This window comes from Carettochelys insculpta, chromosome 1 (assembly GCF_033958435.1).
Source record: "Carettochelys insculpta isolate YL-2023 chromosome 1, ASM3395843v1, whole genome shotgun sequence".
In the NCBI taxonomy this organism is placed as follows: domain Eukaryota; kingdom Metazoa; phylum Chordata; order Testudines; family Carettochelyidae; genus Carettochelys; species Carettochelys insculpta.
Window position 1 is genome coordinate 379,014,323 of NC_134137.1, and position 13,627 is coordinate 379,027,949.

A 13,627-nucleotide genomic window follows, 5' to 3' on the forward strand; every position below is an offset into this window, starting at 1 on the left:
ACGTCTCTCAAAGACCCAGTTCCCTTGGCTGTTCATGGGTGGAGGTGCCCCACCTCATCCCTCTGACTGATTTCCTTGGATGTCGGATGTGAGATGCCGGGGATGGAGGAGCAGGTTAAGATACACTCTCCACAAGATGCTCTCAAACTCACATTTGGAAACGTGCCTTCCTTCAATCTGAGGTTTATGGAACTCTTCCACATCCACTGGCTCAGCACATACTCTTAAGCTTTCAAATACCCATATAAAGGAATGTACAAAGGTACATGCAATGAAAATCAAACTGACCTAGTTTTGAAAGCTAGGAACCACAAGCTCAGCCCTGGATTGACATATGAGACCTTGATGTGTTTTCAAGTGAGTCTAATTTTCTCTATGAGCACAACTAATTGCAGGAAAAAGCTCTTATTGCTTTGGTTATTCATCTCTTGGTCTGTATAAAACATTAGAATTTGAGGGGTGCTTTGAAATGCTTACATCAGAGGAAGACTCAGGTAATAAACCCTACCAATTACAATTATGCCTCTTTGCCAGAGGTTAAGGGAAGTAGTTTTAGGTGAAGGTCAGACGAATGTTACTGGAAGAATGTGAAATAAAACCCAGTAGTCAGCCCTCCACAAGTGAAACAATAACTTGTAACTCCTGAACCTGAGTGGTTGCTCCTTGAGACGCATTCACCTCAGAGTAGTGCTAAGAGAAGCTCATCCTGGAAATCTCTTTGTTAATTATATTTTCATAGAATCATAGAATCTGGAGGATCAACCCCATCTAAATCATTCCAGCCATTCTATGTCAAGCTGGGACTTAAAAACCTCTAGGAATGGAGATTCTATGATTCCATCACCATTCCTCATAACACATTCCAGTCCTTCACTGTCCTCCTGGTGAAATAGTGTTTCCTAATTTCCAACCTAAACTTCTCCCTCTGGAACTTCAGACCATTGCTCCTTGTTCTCTCATATGTCACTGTTGACAACAGTCTTTCTGCATTCTCTTTCGAGCCACCTTTCACAAAGTTGAACACTACGATCAAATTGCCTCTCAGTCTCAATCAAGGGCTTCCCATTTGCTATAACACCCTTCATTTTTCTTCAGGTCTTCTAGGTGGGTATTGACTCTTCCACACACTTAAATTAGCACATAGCAAAATTTTGACAGTTTGAAATCAATTTTTTTTTTAATTCCTTCACAACACATGAACAAACTTGACAACTACATGCTTGTAATTCCTTTCGATCATTTTTATCCTTGTGTATAAAGAAAGCAATGCTGAATGAAGACTCACTCTTGAGTCATTTCAGAAACCTCAAACAATTCATGACTTTTGGATTATTCTTTCCTACTAGAAATAGCTGGTTTTAAGATACGTAAAAGTAGTACACTTGACAAGCTCCTCTCAGTTGTTTCTGTAACTTGGTTTTGATAATGGACGACATGGACGACATTTGATAATGGACGACATTTTCTTTTTTCAAATCATCTGGGACCTCTCCCAATCTCCACGACCTTTCAAAGATAATATAGAAAATCTCTGCAATGATATCTGCCAATTCCCTCATTACCCTTGCCAGTATTAAATCTGAACCTGTTCCCTCCCATCCTTTCCAGACTGTATTCCCTAGTGACATAGTCAGCAAGCTGGCCTTGTCCACGAAGACGAAGGCAAAAAAAGCATTGAGTACGTCAGCCTTTCCCACATCATCTGTCACCAGGTTACCTCCCTCATCCAGTAACGGCCCCGCATCCTCCCTGATAACTCCCTTATTGTTAACATACCTGTAGAAGCCCTTCTTGTAACCCTCCATATTCCTTTCTAGCTGCAGTTCCAATTGTGTTTTCGCTGTCCTGATTTCTCCACAGCATTCTCTGGCCATATATTTATATTCCTTCTTCCTCATCTGTCTGAGTTTCCACTTCTTCTATGCATCCTTTTTGAGTTTCCCTTGTAAGTCAAGCTGTTTGCCTACCATATTTGCTTTTACTACTGCACATCAGGGTGCTTTGTTCTTTTGATTTCCATAAGACCTCTATAAAATACTGCCATTTCTCCTGAACTCCCTTACCCTTCATATTAGTAGATTTATGAGGGAAAAATGATCAGCAATCAAGAGTCTTCCCATCTGCTTTCACACCCTTCCTTTTTGGTGGTGTCTCATGGGTGGATATTGACTAATCCACAGACATAAATTGTCGTATACCTAAATTTTGACAGTTTGAAATGTATTTTTTATTTTTATAAATTCCTCCACTGCACATGAACAAGCTTGAAAAGTACATGCTTGTAATTCCTTTCAACCATTTTTGTCCTTGTATATGAGGAAACCCATGCTGAATGAACATTCACTCTTTACTCATTTCGAAGCCCTCAAAGAATTCATAACTATTGGATTATACTTTCCTTTTAGAGAGATCAGGTTTTAAGATACGATAAAGTCGCACACATACTGCTCTTAGGAAGTTCATCTTATTTCTTGCTGTAACTTGTTTTTGATATTTGAACACAATGTAACGGGAAATGTGATCTCTTCATCTTCAGTTCCTGCAATATCGAGCCATGGTGCAGAAGGGGTGTTTTATACAAGTCACACAAGATGCAGTACCATGCGCCCCAGTTACCTCAAGCCCAGGAGATTCTTGTGCTAAGTGAATGGTCAGGGCAGGAGTCTCTTCCTCTCCCAGGGAAGACATTGTAGCCCTTATTCTAGAGTCACTCTTCCAGAAAAAGTGAACATCAAGTGATCCATTCCTTGTCAGTTTTTCCCAGCTTCTGACAGAAGCTGGGGATCGTATCCCTATCCATACTAATTGCCATTGGTGAAATTTATCTCGATCTTTCAGGCACCTGTTGGAGTATATGGCTACTCTACGAATGTACATCAAATTTATCGAGGTCAACATTTTAACATCCTAACTTACAACACTGAAGGTGCGTGTCCACACTGGGCACATGAGGTTAACGGCATGTGTCCCCAGTAGTGTGGCTACCTCTGACTGTAACAGCAAAGCACATTGCGTACTTGGGGTCAATGACATATTAGGAGACTCAGAGGGAATTGGACGTACGTAGCCTGCGGAAGAGAAGAGCTAGGAGACAGATATGAGAGCTGATTTCACCTACCTGAAGCAGGGTTCCAAAGAGAATGGAACCAGCCTCTTGTTGCTGGTGGCAGGTGACAGAACAGGAGTAGTGATCTCTAGTTGTGGTGGGGGAGATCTAGATTGGATATTAGAAAAAATTATTTTGTCTGGAGACTGGTGAAGCAGCGGAATGCGATGCCGAGGGAGGTGGTGGCTTGACAAAGCCCTGGCTGGGATGAGTAAGCTGGAGTTGGTTCTGCTCTGATCAGGGTGCTGGTGTCGCCTCCTGAAGTGTCTTCCAACCCTAATTTTCTACCATTCCAAGAGTATTTTTATACACTTTTTCATATCCGTAGAGGAATGGAGAGATCTTTTGTGCCAGAAATGGCAGGTGGTTAAATTCTGACCTTTGTGATTTTGATCATTATTCAGTTCCTAACTCCAAATGGTGTGAGGTGCACATAACTCCCTGCAGATCTTGCTCCTCTGAACACGTCCTGGGCCATCCACATTCCTGGGGTCACTCTCATGACTGCCCTGATGCAGTAATGGGCTATTCAGAAGCATTACATGGAAACTGGGCAATGAAAGAATGAGAGCACTTCAAAGCACCCTGAGGTCATTAAATCTCGATGGCGCCCAGGGTGGCATTATCTGCATGATGGAATGTTTTTATGGGATGAGATGCCCCAAATTACGGATTAGGATTCCAGGGTCCTCACAACAAGGCTATGGAGGACTTTGACAAGCCCATCTCTCTATCCCTGCCTCCTTGAGCCCTTCTCCGAGCGGCTGCTCTGGACACCGGGAGTGAGGAACTCACTGGCTGCCTGCAGAGTCCGTGGGTCTTTGTGTCCCATGCAGGAGGGAGCAGGGGAGGAGTCCCATGAACAAATGCTGCAGCAGCCTTCACTGACAAGAGCTGCCTCACAGGCTGTGCACACCATCCCCACACTTCTCAGTGTCCCTGAGGTGCTGGGTGGTGCTCTATGGGGACCAATGCTGGCGACACCCGTGGAATCCCATGTGCACATCTTCTCTCCTTTGCAAAAAGCTATTCACCAGCCCCTTGTGGGCAGAGCCAGACGGGGCCTCTTCTTAGCTCGCCACAATCCCCACTCACCCTTTGGGGGCTTGTGGAGCTGCAAAAATGTCCACAGCTGGACCGGTGTGAGACTGAGGCTGTTTGAATTTGATTCAGTCAAGCTTTGCATTTCCCTTTCCACAGCAAAGAGGCCTTTGTGCTGCCCCTGGGGTAGATGCTGAGCCAGTGGATACCAGCACAGCTCCATAGATGTAAATGACATTGTCTGCCTCCAGCCTCAGGGAAAGCATTTGATGCTGCTCTAGTTAGAGGAAATCCTGGTAGAAAGAGGCATTGTCTGCTTCCAAAATCATTCTAATTGGGCCTGCGAGGTTGTCTAGGGGAGATGGGTCTTGCAGAAAGCCCTGTGCAGGTGAAAATTGCACTTCCTCCAGTCTTAACATAAACTATCGAGGCCTTTCAAGAAATTGGCCTTTATTCTGTTCTTCTCGTGCCTCTTCCTTTTCTTTATTCCCTGACATCTCTCACAAGACCCAGTTCCCTCGGCTGTTCATGGGTGGAGATGCAGCACCTCATCGTTCTGACTCATTTCCCAACAGGTTGGAAGAGAGATGCCTGGGATGGAGGAACAGAATAAGATGCACTCTCCCCATGGTGTTCTTAAACCCGCACTATGAAAAGGGCCTTCCTTCAATCTGAAGCTCATACAACTCTGCCATTTCCACTGGTCCAGAACATACTCTTAAGCTTTTAAATATATAGGGACATGCAAAGTTACATGGAACGAAAATCAAACTGACCTAGTTTTCAAAGTTAGGAGGCGCAAGCTGAGCACTGGATTGACATATGAGACCTTGACGTGTTTTTCAGGTGAGTCTAATCTTCTCTATCAGCACAATTCATTGCAGGAAAAAGCTCTTATTGGTTTGGTCATTCATCTCTTTGTCTTTATAAAACATGATAAATGTTTGTGGGTGCTTTGAAATGCTTTGATCAGAAGAAGCCTCAGACATTCACCCTCCCAGTTGCAAATATGCCTCTATACCTGAGGTAAAGGGGGGCACATTCATGTGAAGGTGAAACAGGAGTGATTGGCAGAGTGAGAAATAAACCCCCAAGAATTGACACCACAAGCTAAACACTTCCCCTTATCTCCAAATCAAACTCGATGCTTCCAGAGATGTCACTGACTTGAGAGCAGCTTTTGAAGAGGTTCATTCTAGAACTGTTTCTATAAATTATGTTTTGGTGATTTGGGGCAGATTGTGAGTGAACCCTCCTCTAATCTATCTGTGAACAATGATCTGCCATCGAGAGTTTTGCAATATGGTTTAACTCCCTTTATTTTTGGAAGTGTCGCATTGGTGGATCTTGACTCTTGAACATACAATTTGTCCAGTAGCAAAATTCTGCTGGTTTGAAAACTATTTTTTTTTGTTTTTTAAAAATTCCTTCAATACTCCGGAAAAAGTTGAAAAAGTACATGCTTGCAATTCCTTTCAACCATTTTTATCCTCATTTATAAGGAATGCAATGCCAATTGAAGAACCACTCTTTGCTCATTTCACAGGCCTCCAAGAATTCAAGACTATTGGATTCGTCTTTCCTGTTCGAGACAAAAAGATAAACTTTTGATGCTTGAATAACGGAATATCTACCATGAAACCACATGTATGCATAGAAAAGATGAAAATGGGCAAACCTGTTATTTCTTTGAAGTATTACCCTTATTTTTAAAGAAGACGTAATTAAAATGGATCACGTTAGCCAGCAATGAAGGGTCCTGTGGCACCTTATCCAGATTTTTATAGCTGATGCCTAAATGCAACGGTACAAATATTCATGAACCTGTTTTTTGAAGCACAGTGTAAATGAGATCAACAACCCAGAGACATTTCTGTGGTAGGATTTGTCAGAATTATGGGATTGGATTTGTCTTTCTTCAACTGCCCCCATGGAAACTTGACCTCAATGTGCCTTGTCTTTATATCCACCAAATGTAGATATTACCTACAGGTAAGACTGCAAGTTCTCCAGTGTCCTCACCATTCAAGATTTCCAAGCAACCCACAAGCACCCATTGGTGTTGCCTACATACAAAGGGTTGTAGGCTTAGAACATTCAGAGAATGTTCTTGGGATGAGACACCTTTGCACTGAGTCAGAGAAACTCATCACCCAAAATGAAGATCGAGGCCTCTTATGTCGTTTCTTTAGTCAGTTCGTGATTTGTCATCACACAATTTGGGGTCTTTTCATTTTCATTCAAATGTTCTTCCCAATTTGGTATGTCTTAAAAGCTTTGTGGGGTAGAATGGCCTGGTCCAGTTCCCCTCAGATTCAATGAGCCCTAACTTTAAAGTGGTTTCAATAAACCACAACGAGTACTGAGGGGACCTTCTCAGGACCGATTGTCAACAATTCCATCCGCAGAGGAGAGTGGGAAAGAAGCAGGACCTATGGCCAAAGCTGCTTTCAGAGGCTCATCTGGTTTGAGTGGACTGGAAAATGAAGGCGGTCGCCTTCTGTAAATCAGCTTGGTGACTTTGATTTCAGAAAAGCTAAGAACCCTCACTTTCAAAGAAGACCATTCTGCCTCTTCCCGGGAGATGGAGCCCTCCCTTGGAGATGGCTTCTATGCTTTACACATCATTGTGATTCAGGAAGGGATGGTTTCTGCAACATGCTCTAAGACTGGGCAAAGATTATGTCAAATCCTTTCCCCCAGCCATCTCTTCCTTAACCAAGTACATGTCACTTTCATTTTCCCTGAGCTTTTTGATGGGCTCACTCAGATCCATTGTCATCTAAGACCTCAGTTTCTTGTCTGCTTGTGCATGGGGAGATGGTTTCTGGTAGAGTAAAGTTTCCAAGATTTAGGGTGCGAGAAGGCATTGTAACGGTCGAGAGTGCAGTCCGACCCCTCTGTGAATCCTCAGGAGAATTCCAAACAGACCAGTCTGCGTAAGGTGAAAAGCTGCAAAATAAGTGCTATGGGAAATACTGTTGAACAAGGAGTGCTTGCCAAGACTTCAAGGCTACGCTGGCAGTAGGCCATAAGAGATAGTGAAAAGAAATGCATAGGCATTTTTAGGCAATCTTATGTTTATGAGTTCACCTTTGTCAGCTAGTGTTAGGAGGCCTGTTACAGAGCCTCTCCCCGAGCGAAGCTCCGACGTGTCGGGTTTTCCCCCACTGGTGACTGCGGCCTCTCTGGGGCTCCCGTCGCGGGTGTCACGCATTTTCAATAAACCAAATATAGCACTCGCCTTCTGGGTGCAGCCTCGTTTCTGGGGAACCCGAGCCTGGTTGGCTGCACAAGACATAACTCAATCACTTCGTGCAAAAGAGTGTTGCTTCCTCTCACTCTCTACCATTTCACAACTTCAGCCATGAGCAAACCTGCTCCAAGCAGCCCTGTGAGACACCATTGGTGGTCCAAGTGGAGAGCCAATGGTAGGTCAAGTTTTACTTGCAATGTGTAAAATTCACCTCTGGGCATAGGGCTATCACAAAGGCCCATCCTCTTCTTATATCCCTGCTGAGAGCCACTTTCAGAGTTAACAATCAGCCTCAATTCCTCTCCAGGCTTCAGATGCTGAGGGGTGAATCTCACTCTTTAGCTCCTGATAGGAAATCTTGTGGAAGGAATAGAACAATTGCCATTGTTTTCAAAAGTACCTGCTGAGGTGAAAATGGGGAAAAATGGCTCCCTCCATCCCTAACACAACTAACATGAATTAAAAGAACCAAACAAGATCTGTTTCATGGCTGCCAGTTGTGCTATTCATGCCACTTAGAATCACCTTGACATTCATCCTCACTACAGCACCAATAAACTCAGTGGAGAGGCACAAGGAATTTCCATTGTCCCATACAAATTTCAAGATGAAAGAAAACTGAAGAGTTCAACGTGCTGTCACTCCCTTTGAGGTTGTGATTAACCCATTAATCACCAACGCTGTGGAAAACACCTCTCTCCTCAGAAGGACATACAAGGGCAATTAAGTTTGTTTGGACGCTCATGAGGGTGTCGTCCACAAAGCATCACAGAACCCCAGGCTGTCCTCGGAACTGTATAAAAGTGCTCAGGAATCCTCATTCTTCCAAACACTTCTCTGGACTTCATCTCTTTGGTGAACCAGGTAAGTAAAATTCAACTCAGTCTATTTCTCACCCTCCAGAAAGCACAATAGGGGCTATATTTATAGAAGGTAATATCTCGAATGTATTCAGTTTGATGTTGATCTGGGATTGGGTTGGTCTTCTAAAAGTATCTTGGGTCATTATCCAGTTTTAGGAGCTGGTGAGCTCACAACTGGCAACTTAGGAGGGACATTAAGAAGAACATATGCAATTAGGAAACATATGTCCGGTTAATTAGAAACAGAATTGTGGCATCAAAATCTTTTAAATACCCTCAGAAATGCCTTTAACCATTTTTCACTTGCCTGGACTAGGAAGCAATTTTCCAAGTTTAATCTAGAAAGAGCCCTTGCAGTGGGTCCTCAACTTTACTTATAACCTGCTGTCATATCTCCCTAGAGTAGGCAGGAGAATGGATTAAGCTGACACATGGTACGATCCATTTGAGCAATTCTTTTGTTGTTCTTAACTAAAATATCCCTTGAAGTGTGATCTGCCTCACATTGTGCGACTTAGTCTTGCTCCGTGGAAGTCATGGGACCTGAGTCCATATTATCCTAGCTGAGGAGCTTGTCCGTACTGAGCTCTTGATTGAAAAAAAAAAGTTTCTGATACTTTGTCAGCAAGCATGGGTGATTTCCAAGGTTTGGAAAACCGAGGACTCACAATGTGACATCTGACTTGAGTACTTTGCAGCAGAGGTTAAATCCCCAGAAGAGATGATGTTTCTCCTTGAGAAACCTGTGAAGGGGATTGAGAATCTCAGGCGTCCAGCATAGGAATAGCTCCCTGTATTTCAGCTAGTGCTTTTTGGAACAAGTCACTGAGAGCTCCTCCAAGTGGCTGCATGAGATGGAAGTTTAGTGGAAGTGGAAAAAAAGTTGTTGAAAGAGGAAACAGGATTGAAGACATGTCAAGGAACATAGGGAACAAGAGCACTCCTCCCGCTCTGAGTCCCATGTAGACCCCACTGTAATAGTAACTGAGCTTTGAACTCTTTGTTCCAGCACAACTGGTAGCTTCTCCTCACTCCGCTCCCATTGTGTGTTCCAGGTTTACCTGCATCCCACAAAGATGACTTGCTCCAGCCTGTGCTATCCAGCCTGTGGTGTTGCCCGGCCCAGTCCCGTCACTGGCAGCTGCAACGAGCCCTGCGTTCGCCAGTGCCCTGACTCCGAAGTGGTGATCCAGCCCTCCCCGGTTGTGGTGACCCTCCCAGGACCCATTATGAGCAACTTCCCTCAGCAGAGTGAAGTTGGTGCCGTAGGGGCACCAGTGGTGGGAGCCGGCTATGGGGGCTCTTTCGGTGCAGGGGGATATTACGGCTATGGCGGCCTTTACGGAGGATATGGTTTCGGGGGCCCATACGGCTCTGGCGGCCGTTTTGGTTATGGGGGACACTGCGGTTACCCAGGATTTTATGGGTACGGGGGTTACGGCGGTTACCCAGGCTGTTACGGTAATGGGGGAGCATGCGGTTCCGGGATCTCTTGCCATAGGTACCGCAGTGGAAGCTGTGCACCATGTTAAACCCAGCAGGAACATCTGTGGAAGAACCAGGACATGAACGGCCAGATACAGATTCACCCCTGAAGTTTTGGGCTTGGCTTTCCAACGTGCTGTGCAAACACGGCTCCGGCTGCTCCGCGCCGGGGTCTGGTCGCCAGGCTACATTGCTGCACACATGCTCCACGATTCCTTCTGCTCATGCTTTGCAGACATATGCTGAGTCTCCTGTGGACTCACCCCGAGTTCCATTCATCTCTTTATGCTGACTCCATGGTGTGACGGAAACAGGGGCCTGAAGACAGGTGTCTCTTACTTCTATTAGCACTGTCAGTCCCTCGCTTACATTCGTTCTGCTCAGTAGAATTTCTTCCTGTGTGTACCGCCTATTTCATTGGCATTAAAAACTCTGCTGCACCGTAACCTCAGTCTTCTGGTTTTCCTCATTCCTCCCCACATCGGGAAAAATCGCTCTGGATGAGATTTTCCAGCATCAGGCGCCATGTGGACGGGCCAAATGTGGGAGAAGTCTCTCCCAGCAGAACAGTCTGCAAAAGATATGCAAATGTGTTTGTGAGAGAGTGAGCCCAGGGCAGAGAGGAGAGGAGGGAAAAAGCAGGGCTGCTCTGAGCTGGCAATCAGGTAGGGTGGGAAGAGCTGGGGAGGAGACTGCCCTCAATGAATTGGGGCCAAGTGGTCCCACGTAAGGATGCCTTTCCAAACCCTTTCCCCAGCAGGGCAGGGGGAAGTCTGAGAGATGACTGAGGAGAGCGTAGGAGGCGAGTAGAGAGAAGCAAGGATAGTTTTGGGACCAGCAGAGGAGGGGAAGAGCTTGAGCAGTGAAGGGAAGCCCCCTGACGTCCAGGTGACCCTGAGACTTTTAAAAAAGGTTATGAGCAAATATTTACCGATGAGATATTCATAGTAGATGACACCTTAACCAGGGGACAGAGACCTGTATACTGGTTAAAAGATTACAAAGGCGAGAAAGTGATGGGATCTTTTTCCCTGAAGAATTGCAAAGCCCAAACAGGACAGGACTTACAGGATTGAAAATGTTCTGGCAGACAAAGGGAAAGGTAAAAAAAAGGAAGTACTGGTGAAGTGGTTGGGGTGGCCTGACAAGTTTAAGAGCTGGGTAGAAGCTTCCCAACTCTGTAAAATTTAGGCATGAATGAAAAGGGGAGGAGAAATGAGCGATGGTGGCTTTTGCTTCACTTTGCCCAGCAAAGCCAGCGCTGGGGATTTTCCCCCAAACACCAGCTCCAACTTTACAATACAGCTGATAAAGCCCTTGGATCTTCCTGGTGCCTGTGGGTGCTGCATGGCTGGAGCAGCCATGGACAGCAATTAAAGGATTTTCATGAGGCATCATCAGCCCAGTTCCCCCATTCCCCACAGTACCTCTCGTCTGCCAGCGCATTCACTGTCCAAGTCCTCCACTCCCTGCCCAGCATCTCCTGTCTGCCAGGAGCAGTTGTTTCACAGCATTCAGGACACTCTGGGACAGAGGAGGATGAGCTGGGGTGTGACCCGCTGGTAAGATCAGGAGGGGAAAAGGCCAGATGGGATCTTCAGGGGAGTGGTGGAGTAGGACTGGTCCCTGGGTGTGTCAAACATCCTCTGGGGAGAGGAGCAATTGGAGTCCATGCTCTTCGCAGGGACAGCATGAGATGTTTGAGTAGAAAGTCTCTGCCTGCAAAGACTTGGACAGATTTCCACATTCACAATATAAGTTTCCTCTGAACGTCAAGACCAGTCATGCGGCTCATGGCGAGTGTCTGTGTGAACCATTGCAGGATAATGGTCCAGGTGTTGGAAAAGTGGCCACCAAATCCCATGGATACGGGAACGCTGACTCTAGACCGAGGGCAATAATATGTTCCCTGGGATAGGAATTGATTCCTGCCCAGACTTTTCCTTCAGTACAAGAATCTCCTGTGTTTGAGGATACTGGGGCACACTGCACTCCATCTCTCCTGACTTGTTTAAAATCCCCTGCATGCACCATGGCTTGATATTGCCGGAACTGCAGATGGATAGATCACGTTTCCCGTTATATTATTTTCAATGTTTTTTGGCTCTCAGATCCTAAACGGAAAATATCGTCCACACAGCAAATTTTGATTGTGATGACGCAAAAGTACAAAGGGATTCAGACCACTCTGCTCCTTTGGGAACAGAACAAAACAGCAGCCATGTTGCATTTTAAAGGCTAACGAAATGACTTATTTCAGGAACATGATACACTTCTCAGGCAGGGAGGGGAGACATGTCTACACTGTGACAATGGATGCAACTCAGACTGAGGGGGCAACTCACACATACTAGGTTAATATCCCTTAATGTAACAAGCAGGGGTCTATATTTGCCCTTTTACTCTCTTCTGGAATCTCCCCAGTATTCCATGATTTTTGTCAAAGGTAATAGCTAATAGAGCTGATATTTCCCCAGTCAGCAGCTGGACTATTCCAGGATACATTTCATGAGACTCTTCTGACATGAGGACATCTAACTTATTTAAGGCTACATCTCCACTAGCCCCTTCCTTTTGGAAGGGGCATGGGAATGAGTGAGTTGGGAAGATGCTAATGAGGTGCTGCCATGAATATGCAGAGCCTGATTAGTAAAATGGTGGCTGTGTGAGATTTGAAAGTGCTGGTTTTGAGTAGTGCGCCGCTACTAGGTTATATCGGGGCCTTTCGAAAGGGCCCCCTCTCCAGACTTTGGAACTCCCTTCTTCCTCAAACCAAATAGAAAGAAGGGCCTTTCGAAGTCTTGGGTGGTCCTTTGGAAAGACACCTGTCTACAAAGGCAGCACACAATTAGAAAGCAGCGCTTTTGAATTGCGCCTTCCTGCATTATGCTAATGAGGCACTGAATGTTCATGGCAGAGCCTCGTTAGCATTTTCCCAATTCGTACATTTGCATGCCCCTTCCGAGAGCAGGGGGCAGGTGCATATGCGGCCTAAGTAATTTTTTGCTTTTGCTTTCTCTATTTTAGCTTCTCAACCTCCCCCATTTAAACTGGCATTCTCTAGGATGCTAGGTATCCGATAACGACCAAACATTTTTCATATCACAAAACTAAGAAGTCACTAAGCATCTTTGCTCTTTCCACATGCTAAAGGCCATTTTGAAAACAGCTAATGAGGCGCTGAAATGCATGTCCAGCACCTCATTAGAATATCCCCTGCCACAGCACTTCAAAATTGCTGTTTTTCACTGCCATGTGGCTCGTCCAGACGGAGGTGTTTTTCAAAAGGACCCCACCAGCTTCGAAATCCCCTTATTCCTATCAGGCTTTATTCTTTTTCTCTCATGCCTCTTCCATTTTTTTATTCCCTGACGTCTCTCAAAGACCCAGTTCCCTTGGCTGTTCATGGGTGGAGGTGCAGCACCTCATCTCTCTGACTGATTTCCTTGTATGTCGGATAAGATCATAAAAATGGCCATACTGGGTCAGACCAAAGGTCCATCCAGCCCAGTATCCCGTCTGCCGACAGTGGCCAATGCCAGGTGTCCCAGAGAAGGAGAACAGAAGACAATGATCAAGTGATTTATCTCCTGCCATCCATCTCCTGCCCTTGTACTGAAGGCTAGGGCACCATACTTTATCCCTGGCTAATAGCCATTTATGGACCTCACCTGTAAAAATTTATCGAGCTCAGTTTTAAACCCTAATAGAGTCCTGGCCTTCACAGCCTCTTCCAGCAAAGAGTTCCACAGGTTGACTGTGCGCTGTGTGAAGAAAAATTTCCTTTTATTAGTTTTGAACCTACTACCTATCAATTTCATTTGGTGTCCCTTCGTTCTTGTATTATGGGAAAAGGTAAATAATTTTCCTATGTTC

At 45.2% G+C, this 13,627-nt stretch overlaps 1 protein-coding gene across 1 annotated transcript; it reads left to right on the top strand.

Moving 5' to 3' along the window:
- The first annotated feature begins 9,342 nt into the window (after window positions 1-9,342).
- Window positions 9,343-9,798, top strand: LOC142001315 (claw keratin-like). Its single transcript, XM_074976404.1, has one exon. The coding sequence runs from the start codon at window positions 9,343-9,345 to the stop codon at window positions 9,796-9,798; it is 456 nt and encodes a 151-aa protein (XP_074832505.1).
- Window positions 9,799-13,627: the final 3,829 nt, after the last annotated feature.

Excerpts from the sequence above, each read along its gene's own strand:
- LOC142001315 (XM_074976404.1), top strand. The coding sequence starts at position 9,343 with ATGACTTGCTCCAGCCTGTGCTATCCAGCCTGTGGTGTTGCCCGGCCC.